This window comes from Rhinatrema bivittatum, chromosome 4 (assembly GCF_901001135.1).
Source record: "Rhinatrema bivittatum chromosome 4, aRhiBiv1.1, whole genome shotgun sequence".
Lineage (NCBI taxonomy): Eukaryota > Metazoa > Chordata > Amphibia > Gymnophiona > Rhinatrematidae > Rhinatrema > Rhinatrema bivittatum.
This window is the reverse complement of record NC_042618.1, coordinates 143,762,805-143,789,598: the sequence shown is the minus strand read 5'-3', so window position 1 is coordinate 143,789,598 and position 26,794 is coordinate 143,762,805. Positions and strand designations below refer to the sequence as shown.

Here is a 26,794-nt window from a genome sequence, read left to right as displayed (position 1 = left end):
TCCCCGCCCCCCCGGTACCACGAGAATAGTGAATCCAGGCCTTAGTCAGATAAATTGGAATTTATCTGGATAAGTAGCGTACAACTGCTATATTTATGTATTTGTATATCTAACTTATATTATTTACATGTGGAGATTTTACCTGCGTAATTTATATGCATTTACCTCTCGCCCACCCCCAAGTTGGCTTTTAAACGTGTAAATTGGGAGATTTTCTAATCTGCACGTGGCAATGAAATTACCAGTTTTACCAACTAGTTTACCAGTTCACCTAGTCCATCTGCAAGTCATTGAGACTGTCCTGGCTCTTCAGTCTGAACTCCCCTCATTTCACCCAAACCCCCCCCCCCCCTCCCTCACTTTTAAGATGTTTAGAATCACTTACTCCAAATATAGAGCAGGTGTAAATATATGCAAGTAAGTTGCCAAATTTACATGTGTAAATTGCTTATAAAATAGCAAATTTGACCCTGCCCTGGCATGCACCTGGCCCACCTTTTTTTTTACACATGCAAATTTACATGTGTACTCTTACTTACAAGTGTATTTTGAGTTTTATAAAATAGCATATAAGCAAGTATATGCTATCTACATGTTTATGTGCTGAATTTTATGCATGCAGCTCTTTTAAAATTCACCTAAAAGGATTTTGTAGTCTTAGGTGATTTTAATATACATGTTGATGTATATCTTTATCAGTTTATTGTGAGGACTTTTTAAGTGCAATGTTGGCACTGGGGTGAATTCAACAAATCCATCAACATACAGATTAGGGTACACTCTTATTTTAGATTTTTAAAGGAGAATTGGCCATGGTTTGATGAGTTTCAGTAGAGTTGCTCAGCAGTTCCCTGGTCGGACCAATGTCTTTTACAGGTATCCTTACCTACCACTATGATCACTGCTTCAAATACTCAGAAGAAAATGTTCAAGTGTAGTCACATTGAGGTTGATCGTCTTCGAGAAGTATGGTTACACCTTTTAAGTGATATTGTTTTGATTGATTTGGATTCTGCTGTGTTTGGGTTGCCAAATATCTCTGAATAATGTCTTTGATTCAATTGCTCCTGTACATTTTTTTCTTATAGATTCAGTAATTCTTCATTGTTTATTAGTGAGTTGAGAGAATTTAAGCACGGCCTTAAAAAGGTTGAACAGACTCGGCATAAAGAGAAATCTATGGATACTTTGGAGATGTACAGGCAAAGCTTATTGACATACAAATCTGTTATTTATAATGCAAAAAAATATATTTTTCTTCTTGTAACCATGAATCTGCTTATCAGTTAAGGGAATTATTTTATGTTGTTAAATATTTAACTGTGAGGATATTACTTGAGGGACAACAGAAAACTGTGAAAGGTTTGCACAATTTTTTCTAACAAGGTATCTCATCTTGTGAGAGATTTCCCTACTCTTAAGGCACAATCTGACTTTAACATCCTTAGTGAAGAATCAAAAAGGGAGCATTTTGATTTAGTCTCCTCTGAAGAAATCTTATAGATAATTGCAAATCTGAATAATATGTTGTGTTCTATGAAGGCTTGTTCTACTACTTTTATGAAAGTATTTAGGTGGGACCTATTTGATTATATCTCTGTTGGTGAATTATTCTCTAACTGAAGGATATATATCAGTTTGGGTTTCATAAAGATGTGTTTCAATGTGCATTTGATAGTGCAAGGCACTTCTTCTTACTTTTACTGTATGTGTCTTTGCTTCTGACACATTAAATCATGATAATTTGTTAGCCCAGATACAGTAGTGGGGAGTTACTTCTTCAGTTTTTGTCTGGTTTAAATCTTAATTAGCTGTTTGGTCCCAGTGAGTATCCTTGGGAAATGCTGTATCATCTTTGATGCTTTTATGGGCTGGAGTCCCTCAGGGTTCTGCCCTTTCAGCAACCCTCTTTAACATTTATATGTTTCTGATCTGTCAACTGTTAGCGAACTTGGGATTTGGATACCATCTGTATGCTGATGACATCTAGGTTTTTGAGTCTTTAGTATTAACTATTGAAGAGGCTTTGGCTTCTATATTACTCTGTCTTAAATCATTTAGTGAATGGATGTCCTCAGATAGACTGGTGTTAAATTTGAAAAAAACTGAAATTATGTTTTTGCCATGATTTCTAGGGAATGATCTTCCGAGTTCATCTTTTAATGATATCCAAATCTCTATTGTAAATCAAATTTGAAATGTGGAAGTGTAGATTGATGGTTCTTTATCTTTATGCCTTGAGTGAAGGCAGTTGTAAAATCTGCATTTTTTAAACTCTGTTTGTTATGACATCTTCAACCTTTCTAAATAAGAGAGATTTGAAGATTATAATTCATATATTAGTCACATCAACACCTGATTACTGCAACTCTTTGTATATTGGTTTAACGCAGGCTACTTTAATAGCTCTTCAGTTAGCATAGAATGCTGCTGCATGGGTAGTATCTGGTGCTCATGCCCGTGATCATATTACACCCATTTTATTTAGATTACATTGCTGACCAGTAGTCTGGATTGTAAAGTTTAAAATTTTAATGTTGTTTTTTAAGGCTTTGCATGAGTTTGCTCCCAGGTCTTTAAATATGGTTTTAATGATTTCTCAGCCAATTCATTCAATTATAGTCTGCTCACCGTAATCTTATAGATATGCCCTCATTTAAGGAGATCAGATTAGATGAGTCATGGGTTTGGCTTTTCTGTGTGGCTGGTCCAAATCTCTGGAATGATTTACAAGATAATCTTAATGCTGAATCATCTTTGTTAACATTTTGAAAGCTTTTGAAGGCTCACTTATTTTTGCTAGCATTCAGTGACATAGTTGAGCCTTTAGGCTCCCTGGGTGGCTAGGATAATATGCTCTGTGGTGCGATTGCTGCCGGCTTTCACAGGCCTGTCCCCCACTTCATCTCCCTGCCCACCGGTACTGCTGGATTCTCTAAGGTCTGTGACCTTAGAAAATCCAGGCCCAAGTTTGGTGGTAATATTGTTGGTACAGCAATGTTATAGGTTCTGTTTTTATTTCTTTTATGTTTTTTTGGGATAAAGTTGGGAGAAAGTTTAGTTGGGCTTCTTAAGTCTGATGCCAACATGTCAGTGTAATAAATGCAGGACCGGTGGAAGCACTAGGCAGACTAGATGATTGCCTAGGGTGCCACCTGTCGGGGGGCAGCATCACTATGGTCTCTCCCTCTTCCCGCCCGTGCGGGACCGGGCCATGGCTCATTCTCTTCCAGCTGCGTGGGCGGGAAGAGGGAGAGACCATGCCAATGCCAACGTAGGTGGGAGGAAGAAGAGTGTGTCCCCGCTGAAAAAAAATGTGGTACTGGCCTGGACTATGCTATAATGAAGAACAGGAAGAGCAACAGCAGCCGACTAGCATGGCCCTGCCCACTCAGGAAGCCATAATGGCGGTCCTGGTCCCTGCTCAGCTGTAGGAAGCTGCGCAGGAGGCAGAGAAGCATCAGCCCCCGCAGGCCTGAAGAAAGAGGAAGAGCACTGTGAGCTGAAGGAACAGGCTGTGTTGGATTCGTGGACCCTTGGGCCGATCGGAACCAGAGGGGAAGTTGCTGTAGATGGTGGCAGCAGTGGCCCCGACCGGGAGGCGGCAAAGACGGGCTCGGGCCTGGCCGAAGGAGGAACTCTGGAAGCCCTATGCGACTAAGGGCTTTGGCGAGGAGGGTGGAGACGACGGAGCTGGTCCAGTAGTGGGAAGATCTTCGCCCTGGAAGCCGATCCTCCCCCGAGAGGAGCTCGTAGGAGTTCGGCCGCTGGGACTTAGGAGATTCACCCTGGAAGCCCGAGTCCCCCCAGGAGGAGCCTGTAGGAACCCGGCCGCTGGGACTTAGGAGGGCCCGCGGGGGCCGAGTCGGATGAAGTCCAAGGTCGATTGCCGAAGGGTCGTCGCTCGCCAGTCCAGAGTCAGGAACCAATGGATCACCGTAAGCCAGTCCGAGGTCAGGAGCCAGAGAGTCAACGTAAGCCGGTCCGGGGTCAGAAGCCAGAGGATCACCGCAAGCCGAACTGGGGTCAGAAGCCAGGGAATCGTCGTAAGCCAGTCCAAAGTCAAGAGCCAAGAAACACCGTCAGCCAATCCGGGATCAGGAATCAGGAAGAGCAGGAGAACTTCAGGATGCAGCAACTGGAGACAGGAGAACCTGGGAACCTCGTTGCAAGGCAAGGAAAGCATCTCGGTGCAGGGTTTAAATACCCTGAGCGTCTGACGTCATCCAGGAGGCAGGACAGTGATTTCTCGCGCTGGCCCCTTTAAGACCCGGAGCCTGCCGCGCGCGCGCGGGGGGCTAGGGGGCGGGGCCCAGCAGCGGAGAACGCCGGCAGCCAGCGCGGCGTGGGAGCGCCGCTCCCGGGGCCTGCACGGCCCGACCGAGGCTCGGGGAGGCTCGCAAACGCGGCGGAACCGGAGGGGAACCGCGACGGGGTGAGTGGCGGTCCCGGGGACGGCCCGGGATCGCAACAGGCTGTTGCTGTTGGTCTTGTGCTGCCAGGGATGGGGCACTGAGTGAGAGAGCATGTTTGTGTGTATATGAGAGAGAGAATGTGTGTGCAAATATATGAGAGGGCATGAGTGTGCATGTATTAAGGGCATGTCCATATGTGTGCATGTATGAGAAAAAGGTCATGTCGGGGTGTGTGTGTGTGTGCATGTTTAAGAGAGAAAGCATGTCTGTGTGTGTGTGTGTGTGTGCATGTATGGGAGAGGACATGTGTGTGTATGCATGAGGGCATGTGTATGCTGTATGAGAGGGCATGTCATTTTGTATGTATGTATGAGAGAGGACATGTCTGTATATGTGTATGCATGTATGAGAAAGAAAGTATGTCTGTGTGTATGAATGTATAAGAGGGCACATGTGTGTATGTATGAGAGAGCAAGCATGTGTAAACATAAGCGAGAGAGAGAATAAAGTTTATGAGCGACAACCCCTCTCCTCCCCTCCTGCTAATCCACAACAATCTCAGGGCATCTGGAATTCAAAAGATCCCTGGTATGGACAGCAGGTATGGATTTTTAAAAAAAATCTTTATTAATTTTAATTATTGGGTGCTCTCTGATGTGGTCTGTCTTTTTAAATAATTTATTGGTATTTGAAAAATGTTATAACTTTTAAATTATTGGATGCTGTTCTATTCATCAGCTGTTATGAAATATTTATTTTTTTTATTAGTATGGTTTTACTCTATTGATAATTTATACTTCTTGATTTTGTTTATGTTAAATTATTATAATTGCATAATTTTATTTATGTGTAGGGAGGGTGTGACTGGGGGAGAGGGGCAGCGGGATGAATGTTTCGCCTAGGGCACCTAATAACCTTGCAACGGCCCTGAGTAAATGTTATATGTTTGTATTGTTTGCTTTTATTTGTTTAATTTTGATTGTTTATTTGTTAACTGCCTAGATGATACAATAGAGCGGGCTACAATTTTTTTAAATAAATAAATAAACTCTCCCTTACAGGGAGTGTAAGCGACTCTCTACTATGGAGCTGTAGACAACTAATCCAGTGTCAGCTAAACCTGTCAGCAGGCCATCTGCATTCATCTCTGTTTTGCAGAACTGACCTGTTTTTAGGCAGTTCTATCAGAGATTTTCCTTGATCTTCCAGATCTTATCTTGACCTTAACACTTGCATATTTACTTCCATTTCTTTACAATGTTTCTGACAGTTGAAATTGATAACTGGAAGCATTTAGGGATTTTTTTTATAGCCTTCTCACACTTTGTAAGAGTGAATTATCTTTATTTTGAAATGCTTAGACAGCTGCTTAGAGAAGCTCATGGTTGTTGAAGACAGGCCCTTCTAATCACTCAGGTTGTGATGACTGTTCTTGTGTCTAAGTATTTGCTTAGCAGTGGAATTGTATTTACCTGACTAATTGAAGACCTAACAAGTCTACCAACGTTCTGAGCCTTAACAATTAAAAAAAAAAAAGTAGCAATAACTGGAAGTATGTTCAAACTTGTGCACAATCTGTATTTACTATTTTAATAACTTAGCTGGAAGTGTATTCAAACTTTTGCACAATCTATATTTACTATTTCACTATTTTCAGTGTGTTAAAACAGTAAATAAACAGTAATTTTATATTAAAAACTGCAGAAATTTAAGAAGTTAAACAAAACTGTTCTTGGTTTGGCAGCTCCTTCAATTTACCCCTGATGCAGGCACATGTGAGTGCTGAAACATTGGCAATGTTGGATAATTACTGAAAAGCAAGAGCACTTTGGGGATTCCTGTAAGGGGCTTCTTTGTGATAATGAACATACAGTAGGTGTGCAGTCCATTAAGTACAAAATGGGGAAAAGAAGCTCCTTTAAAAAGAAAATTTTTCTTGAATATTTTTTGCAAAAAAGATATTGTTAAAATACAGGATGGCAGGTTGGAAATGGTGAAATGATGTAAGTTGCAGTGCTTTCACATGAAACAGTTTATAGCCCATAGCAGGCAAGAGACTGCAGACTGAATGTTGAGCACCAGCATGAACTAATACCAATTCTTTCAAATTTATAAATATCAGGATGGTTTTTTTCAAGTGTGGTGGTACCTTTTTGCATAATTTTGTGCAGCTTTTTTAGTGTTTAACTTTGCAACATATAAAAGCTGTATCAGCATCTGTTCACATAAAGATTCATTGAAACATACGATTTAACTAGAGGTTCCTAAACATTTGCATACAATGTATCTGCATATACTTTTATAAAATATTTGCAAAAAGTATATATACCACGCCAAAAGTATATACACTAAACTTGTGCACTTACTGATACATACGCACATACCTTCAGGACAGAGGTATGCAATATTTTATAAACTGTATGGCTCCTGCTGCACATTTTATAAAATATAAGCCTAATATTATATGCACCAACTTATGGGTGTATGTGCTGAGTTATGCTCTCTATTGAAAAATACCCTCTAACTTAATATAATTTTCCTTAATGAACTTAACTTTCAAATCTATCTGTAATACACCATTTGTGTGCATAAGTGGATGTGTGGAGATTTATGTTAGTATTTTATAAACTGTGTGGCAGGAGCTGCACACTTTATAAAATATTGTGCAGTTCTGCTCCAAAAGTATATGTGTATGTTTCAGTATGCACGAATATTTCCAATGCAAGAAAATGCATAATTTCTCTATTTTAGAAACATATGGGGTAGATTTTAAAAGGTGCGCTCGGGAGTAGATTTGTTCGCGCAACCCGGCGCAAACAAATCTACTCCCGATTTTATAACAGGCGCGCGCGCTGCCGCGCATGTTATAAAATACAGGGTCAGCGCGTGCAAGGCTGCGCAAAATCGGCAGCCTGCGTGCGCCGAGCCATGCAGCCATCCTCCATTCCCTCCGAGGCGGCTCCAAAATCAAAGCGGCCTCGGAGGGAACTTTCCTTCCGGCCCCCCCACCTTCTCCTCACTTCCCCTATCTAACCCACCCCACAGCCCTAACTAATTCCCCCCCTAGCTTTATTTTACAAGTTACGCCTGCCTGAAGCAGGCATAACTTGCGTGCACTGGCCGGCTGCCGGCGCGCCATGTTCCGGTCCGGGGGCTGGTCCGGAGGCTGCGGCCATGCCCCCGAACGCCCCTGGGCTGGAGCCACACCCGCAGCCCCCGCCTCCGGAACGCCCCCAATGATGCGCCGGCCGCTACATGCACCCCGACACCCCCCCCAGGAAAGCCCCGGGACTTACGCGCGTCCCGGGTCTTGCGCATGCCGCCGAGCCTATGCAAGATAGGCTCGGCGCGCGCAGGGGGTGAAAGGGGCAGCTTTTCAGGGGTTACACGTGTAACCCTTTGAAAATCTGCCCCACTGTGTGTATATTTTAGGTACATGAAAAATATATGTATGCATAATAACCCCGATTTATATGCAAAGGCAGGTATTTTATAAAGTATGCATACAAAGGGCCGGATTTTAAAAGCCCTGCGCGCATAAATCCGGCCGGATTTATGCGCGCAGGGCACTCGCGCGCCGGCGCGCCTATTTTGCATAGGCTGCCAGTGCGTGCACAGCCCGGGGACGCACGTAAGTCCCGCGGCTTCGTAAAAGGGGCAGGGGAGGGGGCGTGTCTGGGGTCAGGGGGCGGTTCGGGGTGGGACCGTGGGCGTGGCGCCGGCCCGGGGGCATGGTCGAGGCCTCCGGACCAGCCCTCGGGTCGGGTGATGGCGCGCCAGCTTTCAGCAGGCGTAAATCTGCCAACAAAGGTAGGGGGGGTTTTAGATAGGGCCGGGGGGGTGGGTTAGGGAGGGGAAGGTGCGGGGGGGGGGGGGGGTGGAAAGAAAGTTCCCTCTGAGGCCGCTCCGATTTCGGAGCGGCCTCAGAGGGAACAGGCAGCGCGTGCCGGGCTCGGCGCACGCAAGTTGCACAAATGTGCACCCCATTGCGCGCGCTGACCCTGGATTTTATAAGATTTTATAAGATACGCGCGTAAATTTATAAAATCTACCCGATACTGTTTTGAAAATACTCGCTACATACTTGAAATGAGCAGTTTTCTGATACCTCCACCAGTTCACCCAGTCCATCTCCAGGTCACCTAGATCCTCTAGCAATTCACCCTGAACCCCCAGCAGTTCACCAAGACCTCCTACTTAAAGCTGCAGACAACAGACAAATCTGATTTCATTTGCACATGTCATTTAGCAGATATAAAAGTGTGTGAATATGTTTGGTAATATATGCATGTATATCACTTACAAAATACCAATTATTGTGTGTATTTCTGAACCCTATCCTGGAATGCTCCTAGCCTGCCCTTTTTTTTACATAGGTATAATGTATGATTGAAATGTAAAACCCATGCATATTCTTAAAGGGGGTCATTTTCAAAGGAGTTACGCATGTAAATGTGACATACTATTGTAGCAATTTTCAAAAGCTATTTACTCGAGTAAAGTGCACTTACTTGAGTAAATCCTATGGACAATTCAATGGCATATATTGTAGCAATTTTGAAAAGCCCACTTACTTGAGTAAAGTGTATTTACTCGAGCAAAAACCAGTTTTGCTCGAGTAAATGCTTTTTAAAATCAGGCCCAAAGTGTATAAAATAGCGTGTACTTAAGTAAATGCTACTTATGCACGTATATGCTATTTTAACGTGCAAAAACCCCTTTGAAAATCTGCAAATCATTGTGTTTTTAAATTTTAGGAGGTAATTTTCAAAGGAAATATACATGTAAATGTAACATACTGGGGTAGATTTTCAAATAGCGCGAATTGGCCTACTTTTGCTGGCGCATCAGGCGCAAACAAAAGTAAGCTGGATTTTAGTAGATACGCGCGGAGCCGCGCGTATCTGCTAAAAACCTGGATCGGCGCGCGCAAGGCTATTGATTTTGTATAGCCGGCACGCGCCGAGCTGCGCAGCCTACCCCCGTTCCCTCCGAGGCCGCTCCGAAATCGGAGCGGCCTCGGAGGGAACTTCCTTTTGCCCTCCCCTCACCTTCCCCTCCCTTCCCCTACCTAACCCACCCACCCGGCCCTGTCTAAGCCCCCCCCTTACCTTTGTCGGGGGATTTACGCCTCCCAGAGGGAGGCGTAAATCCCCACGCGCCAGCGGGCCTCTTGCGCGCCGGGACGCGACCTGGGGGCGGGTACGGAGGGCGCGGCCACGCCCCCGGATCGCCCCGGGCCGTAGCCACGCCCCCGTACCCGCCCCAAAACGCTGCCGACACGCCCCGAAAACGCCGCTGTGCTCGGTCCCGCCCCAGACACGCCCCCCTCCGAAAACCCCGGGACTTACGCGAGTCCCGGGGCTCTGCGCGCGCCGGTAGGCCTATGTAAAATAGGCTCACCGGCGCGCAGGGCCCTGCTCGCCTAAATCCACCCGGATTTGGGCGGATTTAGGCGAGCAGGGCTCTGAAAATCCGCCCCACTATTGTAGCAATTTTCAAAAGCCCACTTACATGGGGTAAAGAGGTAGATTTTCAAAGGTACGCGCGGGCGTACATGTGCGCGCGTTACCCGGCACGCACACATGGACGCTGATTTTATAACATGAGCAAGCAGGCACGCGCATGTTATAAAATCGGGGGGGGGGGGGGGGGCGGCGCCTGCAAGGGGGTGCACAGAAGTGCATCTTGCACGTGCCAACGCCCACAGCCTTCCCCCATTCCCTTCCCCCTAATCTAACCTTCCCATCCCTTCCCCTAATCATTCTACCCCCTAGCCCTATTCTAACCCCCCTCCCGACCTCTATCTCACCTTTTGTGCCTGCCTTTGGGCAGGCGCAAGTTACGTGAGCTGGCAGCCTGCCGGCATGCGATCCTCCAACATAGCGGCAAATGGCCGCTGTGCCGGAGGCCTCTGGCCCCGCCCCACCCCCGGATCGGCCCTATTTTAAAGCCCTGGGACTTAGACGCATCCCAGGGCTTTACACTCGTCACCGGGCCTTTATAAAATAGGTCCGGCGCACGTAGAGCTTTTAAAATCCGGCCCAAAGTGCATTTCCACATGTAAAACTCAATTTTAAGCATATAAATACTTTTTAAAATCAGGTCCTAGATGTAAAGCAGTTGGCGGTTCAATCGATGTCCTCAGGATATACTGAAGACCTCTGTTCCATATTACCTCTACCTGAAAATGTTGTTGTCTTATCTAGTGACCAATTCAAACTATTTGCACAGCCAAGAAACAACTTTACATCTCTGCCTTTTTCAATGGAAAATGCCAAATTAACTAATCAGACTGGATATTTTAACTTTTTCTGACAAAGAAAGAAATTTTTCATAGCCTCAAATTGGCCAAACAACTACTTTGATTTGTCCTTATATACTTGAAAGTATATTTTCAAGAGCAATTTTCAAAGGCATTTACATTTATAGGAATAATTCAAGCATGACCTAATGCACCATAGGCCAAGAGGGGCTAACTTGCACAGAGTGGTGCAGCAGTGATATGGCTACATTGGGCTTCCAAGAAGGCACTGGGCTAACCAGTCTAGAACCATGGTAAATAAACAAACTTCAATGAGTATGGGGAGGCTGGATGTTTTAGACAATGCAAGTTTAGGTAGCTGTGTGGATTAGTAGAAAACTTGGTAATAAGACATGGAAGGGGACCAGAGTGTTGGATTTAGTGTGTAGCTTGTGAAAAGGGCCAGCCTGTTGGTGAGTAACTGAGGTGCCTGTCTGAGTGGTATGAGTTGTGCACTACAGATTCCTGAGCTTCTCTGCACCTTGCACTTTATTGAAAGCTGCTGCTACTGTTTGGAGAGAGAGAACTGCTCCAGAGGCTTACTAAGCCCACCCCCTACAACAGCGATTTCATTGGAGAGGTATGTACAGCCTATGAAAAAGGCCAGCCTGCTGGCGAATAGCCACAGGCAAAGGGCCTGGCCCTTTGCCTGCCCCTTCGCTGGTTACTTTGCTAGACCCCTGGACTCATGTAAACTGGTTAGCATGGCATTTTTTGTATTTTATTTTGTGCTTTCTGATTGTTTTATTAGATACCCGTTATACAAGGAAGGGGGAGTTATAATTATTTGGTAGGGAGAGGAGGAGGGAAGATACCACAGGGTTGTATGGATTTGAATAATTTAGTCACTGCTATACAACTGCCACCAGCTACTTGTAGCCTGGATTGGCCACTGTTGGGAAACAGGATGCTGGGCTTGATGGACCCTTGGTCTGACCCAATATGGCATGCTCTTATCTTCTTATGTAAAGAAGTAGCGTCTCTGTCTGTGTTATATATCAATGCCTGTTCTGTTGACAATATGTTTGATTTAAGTTTTACATTAATTTTAGAATGTCAAGTTGATTTATTTTTAATTATGAATCGTGGCATTCTTATGTAGATGTTTTATTGCTGAATCAATTATATGCCCCTGGATATTTGTTTTGGCATCATGCAAGGGGTAGTCAGAGAGGTAGCGGGTGATAATTATTTATAGAGACTCTTTATCCATCTTATCAACTCCTCATATGTTAGGCGTGGAGAGTGAAAGTTTAGTGGGGTAATGGGCTATTGCAATAATATATTGTCCACCTAGTAAAAATAGGGAGTCATTAGACAAGTTGTTAGAAAGGACCATCTTTATTGCTGGACCCCAACTATGGAACTCTATTCCACAGGAATTATGAATAGAAGCAGATATCAAATTATTTACAAAGGGCATTAAAACTTGGTTTTTTAAACAAGCCTTCCAAGAACTGTTAGCAGAATAAGTTCAAACTGATGATTTTATACCAAGGTGATATATATATTTTTTATTTTATTATCTCTACTTCTACTATACTGTCTCTATAATTGATTAAATTTTTAGATTATTTAACCTATTTTTAATTTACTATTTTATTTATGTTCATTATGAAACTATGTAGCTACTTCCTTTCTTCTTTTGGAAATGCAAATATTTTTAAATAAATATTTGCTAACTACTGTAAACTGATTTGATATGCTCGCATGAAAATTTGGTATATAAAAATTATTAAATAAAAAAATAAAAAATCATCACTAACTATAGATTATCAATCATTACTGATAATTGGGGATTTTAATATTCAAGGTGATTGTAAGGATAATTTTTTCCAGGAATTTTTAATGCTGATTTCAACACTTGGATTATTCCAGGTAGTTAATAGCCCGACCCATCATGCATGTCATACTTTAGATTTGGTCCTTTTCCCTACAGTATTTCTGGATGCAAAGGTTGCTTCAAAAGTTTTTTTTAACAGAGGTCCCTTTGTCAGATCATCTATTAATGTCCCTTTTCTTTAGACCTGTATCATCTTTAAAAAATAATAGGGACCTCTGATTTTATGCGTTAGTCTTTAGGAGAAATTGATTTAGCTCAATTTACATTCATAAGGGATGGGATAAAGAAAAGTTAGTAGTCAGCTCTTCAGATAGTTTATGGAGATTTTTAAGACTTGTAGGAATGTTTATAGGACAGAATTTATGCAATGAAAGAATATTTTACAGCACGGCTGAAAGCTTCTTTGAACCGCCCAAGTAAATTGTTTTCTATCATGATTCGATTGACTAGTCCCCCAGAGAATTTTATGGGCATTAAGATTAATTGTACTACATTGGTACAATTCTGGTAAGAGAAAATTTAGCAAATTGTCTCTGCTACCATGACAGGATCTCAAAATGCTACTTGCCCAGATTTTGGGGCACGTGAGTCTGCTTTATGGTCTTCTTTTGACTTTGTTACATTGTCAGAGATTGAAGTAGCAGTATCAGGTCTGATTAAGTCCCGTAGTCCTACAGATATGCATCCTTTTTGTATATTACATACTTTGAAAAATTATTTTGTAGTTGTTTTGGCTGAATTAGTTAATCTTTCATAAAGTGAGGGATATTTTCCAGATTTGTTTTAAAAGGGCAATCATCCACTCTATATTAAAAGGAACTAATAAAGAGCTAGATCATATTGACCCAGTAAACTATTGCCCCATCTTTGTTCTTCTCTCTATAACAGAGATGGCAAACTCCAGTCCTCAAGTGCCACAACAGACTAGGTTTTCAATGAATATGCATGAGAAAGATTTGCATGCACTGTCTCCATTGTATGCAAATCCATCTCATACATATTCATTGTGGATATCTTGAAAACCTGGCCTGTTTATGGCACTCGAGGACTGAAGTTCACCATCACTGCTCTATAAGAAAGACTGTTGAGAAGATAGTTTTGAAAACAGCTGACTCTCTTCTTAGAAGATAACAATATATTACATCCATACCAGACTGGTTTTAGATGGGGCCATAGCTCTGAGAGCATATTAAATTCCATAGCAGATTTTGTGCTTCAAAAGATGGATAAGAATCATCAGGTAGTGACAGTATTTTTAGACGTGTATGCTGCCTTTGATTCGGTCTCACATGCAATTCTATTGACTAGACTCATGGACATTGGGGTTGAGGGGAAGAAGCGTGAATGGTTTGCCTCTTTTTTTTTAAAAAGCTGGCTATATTAAGTGAGGGTGAACCAGGAAATGTCAGACTGGCTGCCACTGCGATGGAGTGTTCCACAAGGGTCCTGTATGTCAATGATATTGTTTAACATCTACCTCATTATTACATCTACCTCATTATTACAGGAGATGAAAGTTTTTTCATCTTTATGCAGTTGATTTACAGTTGCTGTTTATTGTAACTGGTTGTTTAGATGATCATATGCATGAGATTACTGTCAATGTACATACTGTTCTACAATGGATGAATCAGAATGGTTTATTGGTCAATGTTAAAAAATAAAAAAAACAGAATGGATACCATTTACATATGTTACAGAGTTAAACCTCTCTAATTTTCAAGCTGATAGGGTTAAGATTATGGTAGTGTTATTAGATACCAGATTTATGCTGTGCCCCCAGCTCCAGGCCGTTGTGAAAAAGGGATTTTTTAAATTGGGGTGTCTTCGGAGATTAAAAAATTATATACTTGAAATAAATGATTTTAGAACAGTGATGCATGCCTTTGTGTTATTCTGCTTAGACTGTTGCAACACCCTTTATGTAAGACTTCCAAAATGCTATATACAGGCATTGCAGTTATTGATGAATGCTGCTGCTAGATTGTTGGCTGCCCCAGGGGCAGATTGGCCTGGCTGCTCCCATCATGTGGTTTTTACAGCTTCCTGCCCCGAAGAGAAACCTGCGGAGCTGTGGCAAAGCCCATCCTGTCGCAGCCTGCAGAAAGGCCTGCATGGCTGCAGCAGAGCCCATCCTGCTGCGGCTTGGCCCGAAGAGAGGCCTGCATGGCCGTGGCAGAGCTCATCTTGCCGCAGCCTGATGAGAGGTCCTGCATGGTTGCAGAAGAGCTAATCCTATCTCGGCCCAAAGAGAGACCTGTGTGCCAATCATTCTGTAGCCCGAAGAGAGGTCTGCGCAGTCAGAGCAGAGGCCTTCTCCTCCCCTCCACCTTGCAGGAGCTGCGGGTAGCAGTGGCCTTCTTCCACCTCCCTTTCAGCATTGAGGAGGAGCACTGCCATTCCATAGCGGACAAAGGGAAGGCCAGAAGAAAGGGGGAGGCCTGAAAGCTATATGTGTGTATGCTTGTGTGTATGAGAGCCTGCATGTATGTATAAGTCAGCCTGCAGGAGTGTGTGTGTGTGCAAGAGAGACTGCATGTGTTTGAAAGTGCAACAGAGCCTGTGTCTGTGTGAAAGACTGCGTATGTTTGACAGAGTGAGAATGCCTGTTTGTGTATGTGAGTGTCTGACATTGTGTGTGTGTGTGTGTGTGTATATGTGTGTGAAAGACTGAAAGAGCCTGTGCATGTGACAGCATATATGTGAGTGAGAGAGAGCTGTGTGTCTGACAGCATGTGTGTGTTGGGGAGGGAGAGAGAGTTAAAGATTGTGAGGCCCCCTCCCCCGATTGTGAGGCCCCTCCCCCAATCCACAACAATCTGTGGGTGACTGGAAATAAAAAAAATCCCAGGTATGGAGAGCTGGAAATATTTAATCCAATTATTTCAAATTTGGGGGTATTATTTCATATGTCTGCTGTTTGAAATATTTGATGTTTGAGAAATATTACAAAAAACTTGTTATTTTAATTACTTGATGATCTATGGCTGTTGCCTGCTTGACCTATTTATTCTTTATTTTTAGTATGGTTTTAATATTATGATTGACTTTATTGCTTAATGTTTTATGAGGAATGATGTTTCTGTTTTTCCATTGTTGCAATGCCTAATAGTCAGGCTTACTGTGTTTTCCAGAACATGTGTATGAGCAAGAATGAGTGAGCCAGTGAACATGTATGTGAGCGAGAGAAAATGAGCACGCCAATGAGCATCTGTGTGAGCAAGAGGACTATTTAAAACAGTGAGCATGTGTGTGAGCCAGAGTTTGTGAGCCAGTCAGCATGTATGTGAGAGAAAATATAAGGGAGTTTGTGTGAGAAATTAGCATATATGTTAGAAAGTGTATATATATTTAAGAGACAGGAGAAAGTGTGTACATACCTCCTATCCCTGACTAATCCATGACAATCTGAGGATGACTGGACTTGAAAGTTCCCAGGTATGAAGAGCAAGGGATTTTTTTTAGCCTTGGTTTTAATAATTGGGTATTATTTGATGCGTCTGCTGTTTTGAAATATTTTATTGATTGGAAAATTAAAACAAAAACACAATGTTATATACTTTAAATCATGCAATGTTCTGTTATTCAGATGCTTTTAAATATTTATTCTTTTTTGAGTAAAGTTTTACTATTATGATTGATGGTTTATATATCTTTATTGTCTCTTTATTCTGTATTTGGTGAGGGTCTGTTTGTTCCACATGTGTGACTGAAGTGAGGTATTCTGCTAATGTGTAGTTTCTTTGTAGGGCTCTATAACAGCTTGGTTTGTTCTGTTAACCTAATATCAGGTGTATTGGTATTTTAGGGCCTGCTGTAAGAGTAGGTACGCAGTGTAGAGGTTAGGGAACTATAAAAGCAGTAGACTCTGTTGCAATCAAAACCGCTTAGGAACTTTACAACTTAAGCCTACCTTGTAATATACGTTGCTCAGCCCTCTTATACCCTTAAGGGTTGTCTCTCTTTCCTTTCTTTTTCTTCTATTCCGAAGTTTGATCTCCTTGTTAAATGTAACTTTGCCTCTTCTGTTTACTCTATTGTTAAATGGTTGTTAAGAGTGTTATCCCCTAGTTCCATGTAAACCGATTTGATATGACAATTGTCATTAAGGTCGGTATATAAAAGAATTAAATAAATAAATAAATAAATAAATAAATCAGTCAATTAGAATGCACTGGAATGGTGGTTGGGAGTATGGAGAAGTGGAGACAAGCTACAGTTATAAAAAAGAATGGGGTGAGCCAAGAAGAAGTGCATGTGCAGTATTGGAGAGGCTTCTGTAGGCTGGGCTTTTCTCCTGAAAGGGTCAACTAGCTGTGGAAACAATGAGTCTCCTGGAGTGAGGGTGGGAATGGGAAAGGGAGAGGATGAGTGCACCTGCAGTCTGGCAGCAAGCAAAACATTTTACAACTTTTTATCTAACAAGTTTTTTTAAGACTATACAAAAGCAAAGACAAACATTCAGGATATTTTGACCATGTCAAACGTAATGCAGTCAACAGGTGCACCCACCCTTCTAGAAACCCAGTATCATCAATCTACCATATAATATGCATGATAAGGGCCCCAAACCTTGTGATAATTAAAAGCTTCATTGCGAAGGGCAAAACGTAAATGCTCAAGGTCAGCTATTTCCCGAACCTGATCACGCCAATGTTGCATCCCAGGTCTAGTCTTCCAAAAAGTGGCAATAGTGAACCAGGTAGCCAAAAAAAACAACAAACTAGAAACATGCAAACAAAACTAAATTGGAAACCATTACAAGACAGACTCTGTATGCAGTATAACGATGGAAAAACATAGACATCATCATACCTCATTAAACATCAAACATTCATCTAAGGGAAGAATTGTCTAAGTTTCAATTAAATTCTTCTTCCTCGAACCATTCAGTATCTCACATCTATCTCCTACAGAGATTACAGAAATCCAAGAAAAAAATAGTTTACAGTGGGCTCCGAAAGAACAATATATGTGACAGACAGAGATGTCAGACATCCAGGATTCAATAACCCAGGAACAATTGGATAACAGTGGGCTCTGGCAGAATAAGGCCTGTAATGAAAAGACACCCACTCTCCCCACTGTTATCCCTACAGAATGCTTTTTCTGCACTAGAGAATGAAGAAACCTCAGCAATAGATATGGAAGTGATTTCTACAAGTGAAGTCACCCAATGCACCCAGAAGCCCTGCAACAGAATCAGATGTCATAAAAGAAAGCTGCTTCTGCTGGGAGACTCAATCATCAGAGGAACCAATTGGGAGTACATTTTGATGGTGACACAATAGTTAAATGCATTCCAGGATCCTCAGCTAGTAGAAATGCAAACCAGATAGTTCAAGTCATTGAAGAGGAAAGTAGGAACTTTGATATCAGTGTTATGATCCATCTGGGGACCAAAGACCTCAATAGAAATGATATCCATGAAGTACAAAAAGATTTCCAAAATCTAGGCAAGAAGATAAGAGACACTGCAAAGACTATTGCCTTTTTGGAAGTATTACCTGTTCATGGAAAGGGGAATGAGAAGCTATGCCATATAAATTTAAATTCCTGGCTCAAAACCTGGTGTGCAGAAAATGGTTTTGGATACATTGGAGGCTAGGGTGATGTATGGAGCTGTAAAAGGCTATATGGTAAGGATGGCCTACATTTGTCTGTAGCAGGAAGGAGGATGCTAAGTGAGAAATTCAGAGCATATATTATCAGACATTTAAACTAAAGAATGGAGGTGGCAAGGGATGGGCAATGAAATGGACATGTAACCCCCAAGCAATACAGAACGTGGGAGGAGAAAATAACAAAATCAGCACAAAAAAGCAGAAAAGGTGCATACAAAGTACAACAAATCAAGGGAAAAAAATTGGAAAGCTATGACTACAAATGCTTGTAGTTTGGGCAATAAGATCCCAGACCTGCAGGCCCTAATAGTGGAGGCAGACTTGGACATTGCCGTCCTAAACAAAAGATGATGGTTCATCCATTTTTACTGGTGTGGTTTATAGACCTCCGACTCAAACGGAAGAACTGGACAGAGATTTGGTCGAAGACATCGAAAAAGTAGGAAAGAAAGGAGAAGTGCTGATTGTTGGAGATTTTAATATGCCAGACGTAGACTGGAGAATACCTTCTGTGGAATCTACCAGAAGTAGAGGGATAGTGGATGCAATGCAAGGTCTCTCTTCAAACAAATGGTAATGGAGCCCACAAGGGAGGGTGTTATACTTGATCTAGTGCTCACTAATGGGGAGATTGTCTCTAATGTCTGGGTGGGTGACCACCTCAGCACTAGTGATCATCAAATGGTATGGTTTGACATCACAAATAAGAGACAGAGAAGTCACACAAAGACCCAAATTTTGCATTTTAAAAATACGAACTTTGTCGAAATGGGAACATACCTGGAGGCAGAACTAGAAGACTGGGAGAAAATGGGAGAGGTAGAAAAATAGTGGGCTAAACTATAAGGAGTAATTACAAAAGCAACAAACCTATATGTTAGGAAAGTAAACAAAAGTAAGAGAAATAAGAAACTGATCTGGTTCTCAAAGGAAGTGGCTGACATAATAAAAAAAAGCAAAAAAAGCAGCATTCAAGAATTATAAAGATTCCCAAAAAGAAGAACACAGGGAAGAATATCTGGTAAAACTTAGGGAGATGAAAAAACTAATCAAGAAAGCAAAAAGACTGGCAGAAGAAAAGACTGCCAAAGAGGTAAAGTGAGGTGACAAAACATTCTTCGGATACATATGAGAAAGGAGAAAGGTCCAAAGAGGTATAGTGAAATTGAAAGGTGATCAGGAGCAACATGTGGAGAGAGATGAAGAAATGGCGGAAATATTAAACAAATACTTCAGTTTGGTGTTCACTAAAGAAGACCCTGGAGAAGGACCATCACTAGTTAACAAGACTGTGGAAGTGGGTGGAGTAGACAAAACTCTGTTTACAGAAGAGAATGTATGGGAAGAGCTAGGAAAGCTGAAAATGGATAAAGCCATGGGGCCTGATGAGGTTCATTCCAGGATACTGAGGGAGCTCAGAGATTTGCTGGCGGGTCCGCTGTGTGACCTGTTTAATAGATCCTTGGAAACAGGAGTGGTGCTGAGTGACTGGAGAAGAGAAATGGTGACCCTGCTTCACAAGAGTGAGAGGAGAGAGGAGGCTGGAAACTACAGGTTGGTTAGCCTCACCTCGGTGGTGGGAAAAGAGACTCTGCTGAAGGAAAGGAAATTTATTTATTTATTTAATTAAAGGTTTTTATATACCGAAGATCATGTACAGTTACATATCGTTTCGGTTTACAGAGAACCAAAGTTGGAATTGGAAATTACAGCAAACAAAAATGAATACATTGAACATAGCATACATAATAAGGATTGCAAGGAACTCGAAGAACGCATAACAACAGACATAAGAACAAGATTTGGATAGCGAACTATCTACAATCCAGTAGGTTACTCAATCTGGGACAGCATGGATTTACCAGGGGAAGGTCCTGGCAGATGAATCTGATTGATATTTTTGATTGGGTGACTAGAGAATTGGATAAGGGAAGAGCGCTTGATGTGATTTACTAGGATTTTAGTAAAGCTTTAGATATGGTTCCACATAGAAGTCTCGTAAATAAAATGAGAAGCTTGGGAGTGAAAGCCAAGGTGGTGGCGTAGATTACTAACTGGTTGATGGATAGAAGACAGCGTGAGATGGTAAATGGAACCTGCTCTGAAGAGAAAACAGTGTTAACTGGAGTGCCACAGGGATCAGTGTTGGGTCTGGCTCTGTTCAATATCTTTGTGAGTGACACTGCGAAAGGGATAGAAGGAAAAGTTTGTCTATTTGTGGATGATGCTAAGATTTGCAACAGAGGGAACATGCCAAAAGGAGTAGAGAGAATGAGACGTGATTTAAGGAAGCTTGAACGGTGGGTGAAGATATGGCAGCTGGGATTCAATGCTAAGAAGTGCAGAGTCATGCATCTGGGGTGTGGTTATCCAAATGAGCTGTATGTGTTGGGGGGTGAAGGGCTGTTGTGCACGGAACAAGAGAGACCTTCGGGTGATAGTGTCTAACGATCTGAAGATGGCGAAGCAATGTGACAAGGCGATAGCAAAAGCCAGAAGAATGCTGGGCTGCAGTGAGAGAGGAGTAACCAGTAAGAAAGAGGAGGTGATAAACCCCTTGTACAGGTCCTTGGTGAGCCTCACCTGGAGTACTGTATTCAGTTCTGGAGACTGTATCTCAAAAGGGACAGAGACAGGATGGAGATGGTCCAGAGAAGGGCGACCGAAATGGTGGTGGGTCTCCATCAAATGACCTATGAGGACAGGTTGAAGGTCCTAAATATGTATACCCTGGAGGAGAGGAGGTGCAGATGAGAAATGATACAAACCTTCAGATACCTGGAAGGTTTGAATGATACATAATCATCGACAAACCTTTTCCATTGGAAAGAAATCAGCAGAATTAGGGGTCATGAAATGAAACTACAGGGAGGACAACTCAGAACCAATGTCAGGAAATATTTCTTCACGGAAAGGTTGGTGGATGCCTGGAATGCCCTTCCAGAGGAGGTGGTGAAGACAAAAACAGTAAAAGATTTCAAAGGGGCATGGGATAAACACTGTGGATCCCTTAAAGCTAGAAGATGGGAATGAAGAAAAGAGTGCATGGGGGTAAATTGCTGGTGTGGTGGTTACTTCCCATAACCAATAGGCCTTTATGCTGTTGATGCAACTCCATCATTGCTCTCTGCTTCAACGGCAGGAGGAAAAGAGGAAAAGGGGAATTAGATTCAGACAGCAACCAACTAGAACATTGAATTGCACAGTCTGGGAAAACAAATAAGCATGGGAATAACTGGCTGATACGGTGATTACTATCCTTAAACAATAAGCCTTAATGCTGTTAATGCAACTCCACCATTGCTCTCTGCTTCAATGGCAAGAGGTAATGGGGAATTGGACTCAAACAGCAACCAACAAAGGCCCTGACTTTGACAGTCTGGGATACTGATAATTTTAAAAGGTAGCTTGTATGGCCAGCCGTTACTACCATAAGCTTGCTGAGAGACTGGATGGACCATTTGGTCCTTTTCTGCCATCATTCTTGCTTCTATAATGCTGGTTAGAGCCTTTTATCGTGCATTAGGGCCCTAATGCATTTTGATGAATGACTCTGTTAGGTACTTAAATTTGCAGTTGAAAAGTCACATACATTTAAGAAACTCAAATCTTAACATCCTGAAATTTGCTTTCCTAGATTTAGGGACCTATTAAATGCCTAGTGCTGAAAATCAGGATAAGGGAAAAATATTAGGAACTTAAAACTAACTCCATCTCTGTTGCTGCCCACTTTTTAGGTTCCTAAATTTAGGAGCCTAGTTTTACTAAACACACCCACAGTAACATCTGTTAAATTATGGATAAAATTATGCTTACTATGCTTACTATGCTTACTATGGAACCTGTGCATACTTTTAGCCACTTTCAGTTTTCAGCCAGTCCATTTTACCCAGGTCAATAGTAACATAGTTAACAAGAGGTCAATTTTCAAAGGGTTTTGTCTAACTTTGGGAGTTAAGCACCTAAATCAGCCCCTTTGAAAGTTCACTAGGGTTGATTATCTAAGTTTAAGATCCTATTGAAGGGTAATGATGAATGGAATCAGTATTAGCTATCTATGGGCCTCATTTACCAATATCGCATTGGTAACGCATTACGGGGCGTTTTCCATGCAAATGAGGCTTTTTTCGTGCAGCAGGAAAACTTTGCGTGCCGCGATGTTTTCGCCATTCGCGAATATATTTCCCCGGTGCGCGATAAAACACCCAAAGAATCATCGCAGTGCACCTACCAACCTAGCTTGTTGTTGCCGAGGTAGAGTGTCCATCAAGCTAGGTGGAGGGAACATTGCCCAAATCTCATCTTGGAGTGAGTTTCCCCACTCCGAAGGCCATCAAATCTTCACAAGAGACCACTGTTCTGTTTGTACGTCTCATGTTGAATGTGAAAGTGGCCCCCAACCCCCTACACTAATACCTAATCCCCACCTCGAGTTACTAGGTGGGCCTCTCATAAGGATACAAATACCTGTCTAGGGAGTAGGATCTATAACAAGGTGCTCTCTCTCTCTCTCTCTCTCTCTCTCTCTCTCTCTCTCTCTCTCTCTCTCTCTCTCTCTCTCTCTCTCTCTCTCTCTCTCTCTCTCTCTCTCTCTGTAACACAAATGAAAGGGTTGTAGCTATTAGCCACACTAACACAGCAGCTGTTTCTTGTTTTACATATGCTCCGCCCCTTGTCATACCTTTTGACACACATACACATACTCTCTCTCTCTTACCTTTGTATGTGAAGCTTGACACAATTGAGAAGGGTTGCCTTCTACCATCAGAGATTTATTGGTCTTTTTATGAAAAGGTTGAAGGTTTTCTTCACAAGTAAGAGTTTTAGTGTTATGATGCAATATATTTTTTCCTTTTATGTTAGATGATTTTAAACTCAGGTTTAGCATTGAAGCCTTTGTAGATGTGACAATACTTGATTTAGGCTTTTCATTTCCAAAGGCATCATCCCTCTTGTTTTCCATAGGGATACACCATACAGTGTTCATATAAGAGCCCTTGTTACAGGTATTTACTGTTGCTGAATCATCTTTCACGTTTGTTACTTTTTGGTTGACAGAACTGGGCACCTGAATGTCCATTTTATCAAGCTGCAAAGAAACGAGAGCTTTAGATTCATCCAATGAAACCAGGTTATCTGAACCCATTGAACCTTCAGTAACATAACTAGGGAGACATGACTGCTCCTCAGGAAGTTCTTCCTCTGTACAAGCTTCAAAAATGTACTCTATATCATCCTTCCCATCCAGGCTGATCTCAGGAAAGTCCTTTGGCACTGGAGTACTGCTTTTATCTTCTGTGTAGCTAGCAACCTCTCCACAGTCACTATCATGGGAAGAGAGAGAAAGATATGAGTAAAAATCTCCCTTTCTTAGTTGTATGGGTCGGTGAGAATGTTCTAACACTTTCTCCTTGATTTGTGTTAGTGAGGTGGGACTGACCACCTCACTCTCAGACTGGGATTTGTTCTTTAAGGCCATTGATGCCATGTCAATAATCTCCATCACAAAATTGTGAACTGAACATTCTTCAATGATTTGTTTGTCAGATGGCATAGATTCACATCTGCAACATGAAACACCACTAGCAGAAGCAAGAGCTTCTGTGTTGGTTTCAATAAAACGTGAACAGCAGCGTCTAGACTTTTCATGAACATTTGTATCATTATGTTGATCCTCACACTCAGAGGCAAGGCAGGGAGTATTCTGCATATCTTTATCCTTGTCCTTTAAGACAGAAACAGAGCAGGAATTAGTAATAGGAAAAGAACATGTGCTTTTGTTTTGATGACTACTGGACCCCAAGTCATTTTGATAGTCTTTTGAAAAAGGTTTAGATAGACAGCATACCTGAGAACCTGGATCAATTTTATCTGGGCTGTCTGTAAGAAGTGCACAGGCAGAACATCCTCTTTCAGGGATACTTTCAATGACTGTACCAAGACCTTCAAGTACTGAATATTTAATGAATCCCCCCTTTGATCTCACATCAGTACCTTCAACATTGCCATTTTCCATATCATCCACTAACTGATCCTTATCGATCTGAAAACTATTCTTCTGAGTCTGACTTTTTGCATTCAGTCCACTACCATCTGATACATTTCTGCTATTACCATTACCTTCTGCAAACCTACATGATGAGCTGCTTAAAGCTGACTCAGCACTTAATATATCTGTGGCAGTCAATATCATATTGGCACTATCCTCTTTTTCACAACATATGCTGTCACTAAGATTACATTTTTTCTTTTCCCTGAGTAGCAAAAACTTTGGCCGGCTCCAAGTATGAAGTTCATTTTTTATATAATCAATTCCTGAAAGAAAATTGCTTTCTTCATAAATGTCATCATCAGTAGCAATACTAGAATCATCATCTTCATCTTTGATACAGAGTTCTTCTTCCGTTAAAGTAAGAGTAGAACTTGAGAGCAAATCACTGTCATCTTCATCATCTGTGCAAGCAGAGGTACATGAGACATTAACAATCATACTGACATTGACATCACTTTCATCAGCCACTGCCTGGTTGAGATGCTTCTGGAAGGATGCATTTGAATCTGGAATTTTGTTTATATGCAGCACAATGTCTTCTGAACAGAGAGAGAGTTCATCACTACTGCTCAATTCTGTGAGTGAAGCTGCTGAATCTTCATTCATTGAAAAAGCTAGATCCAATGAATGCTGACCAATTAAAGACATTTTCTGGGACGTGCTCTGGAGTGTCATGTCTGAGATGCTATTTTTTATCTTTTGCTCTGAAGGGCTCTCAATATCTTCTAAGCGTTTTAAAAGGTCTAATGTTCTTTTGCTTAGCTCACCAACGGAATCACTGCTTATACTTATATCTCCTGAACTGTGCCGACTAAAAAGATCTTCATTACTTTTGCAGGAAACCAACCAACTCTCCAAAGAAGTGCTTCGTTGAAGACCATCTCTGGGTTTAGAAATATTTGATCCAAATAAATCACCTGCAGTAGAAAGCGAATCTAGTGAGGAACCATGAGATAAGCATGGAAATCGGCTTTCAGTCTGTTCACTCATTAATATTTTGACACTATCCATTGCACTTAAGGAATTGACATCTACTTTTCCTGAGGAAATTGGCAAAATAGATTCATAGCGCTGTGATTCAAGATCCTTTGTCCTACAATGCATTCCATCAAAACAAAAACCTGGAGCAGAAGTATCTTCCTCTACATGACCATTTTCTATGAGATTTTCAGCTTGTACACGTTTTACTAAAATGGGCCAATTGTGTCTGGAACCTTGGAGATATGAGTAATCATAGAATGTGAACACATCATGTTTCTCCTGCATTTCTTTTTCTAAACATTTAGAAGTGTATTTAGGATTTAGCTTGAAATCTCTATCTTTTTCATTTGTCCAATGTGCAGATGTTATAGGTTGGCAGCTACCTGGAAAAATAATCTGTTTATCTTCCATTTTTTGTTTCAAAACATTCACTATTTCGGCCATCTGGAAGTCCAAAGGCTTTGTATCAACCAGTTGACAGTGAGCTCCGCCCATGTCTGCTAACAAGCTCTCAGAATTGGTTGTAGTCTCTGTGTCACCTTCACTGACTATACCACTTTCACTCCCTGAAATCCTGCTTAATTCTCCACAGTACATATCATTATATGGTCGAAATGAAGAATTTCCACTTACTATGTCTAGTAATGACTTTGTTGATGAAAATGATGAGTCTTTGCTTAGGTTCTTCTGAAGATAGTTAGGTGACATTAATTTGGATGGCTTTGAAGTTTTGTGGAGGAAGGGCACATGGTTTCTTTCATACAACTCTACATTGTGGAGATTGTATATCTGGTAAACTAGTGGACAATTAGGAGTTGTTACATTGGAAAAGCAAGAAGAGCTTGCATGATTAACAACATATTCTTTTTCATTCTGGTTGTCTCTCACATATCCTTCTAAATCTGATGCCGTTACTGGTACTTCAAATTTTTGTTCTTGTTCAAGGTTATTTGAATCTTCATTTATGCAAATCAGCTTATGGCTTATATCAGTTTCATCCCATTCTAGAGCATCTTCATTAGTACCATTCAGGTTCATCAAATCAAGATCAATAATGTGTATGGTCTCCTGCAAACAAAACACATACAAAGTTAAAAAAATTAAAAACAAACATACAAATTTGCCACAGTTCATTTAGATATGCAATAATGAAATTGAAGTTAGTTCTAATTCCCTCTACAATATAAATTAGTGATTTGATAACATTATATAAAAATGAATACATTATACAGTCCAATTAAAGAGCTCTCATTAAAACAAATTATCTGTTCTATGTTGGATCATTTTTTGGCAATTCCCTTTAACACCAAATTTTGCAACTGGTACTCGGGTTTGAAAATAATTTCATACAGTTTCACATCTGACTTGGTGCTTCTACAGTAATACAATAGTTTCCTTAGTGAGAAACAAACTATATCAATGTTCTAGGTAAAGATTAAAACCAGGTATAAAAACCAAATTAGAACAAGGAGAAAACATTGGAAAGAGTATTTGAGAAGCAGATAAACAGCAGAAGAGCTAAAAACAAAATACCCATATGTTGCACAATATAGAAAATCATAATATATTAATAAT

At 41.5% G+C, this 26,794-nt stretch overlaps 1 protein-coding gene across 9 annotated transcripts in view; it reads right to left on the bottom strand.

The window, feature by feature from the left end:
- The window catches only part of AKAP6 (A-kinase anchoring protein 6), a 1,180,609-nt gene that overhangs the window by 44,057 nt on the left and 1,109,758 nt on the right, over nucleotides 1-26,794 (bottom strand). For 8 of the 9 annotated variants that reach the window (XM_029598925.1, XM_029598924.1, XM_029598922.1 and 5 more), the window contains one exon: nucleotides 22,904-26,287. In XM_029598925.1, coding sequence (XP_029454785.1) covers nucleotides 22,904-26,287 — 3,384 coding nt within the window. The remainder of the gene's footprint in view (nucleotides 1-22,903; nucleotides 26,288-26,794) is intronic. The other variant, XM_029598929.1, reaches the window with a different exon arrangement.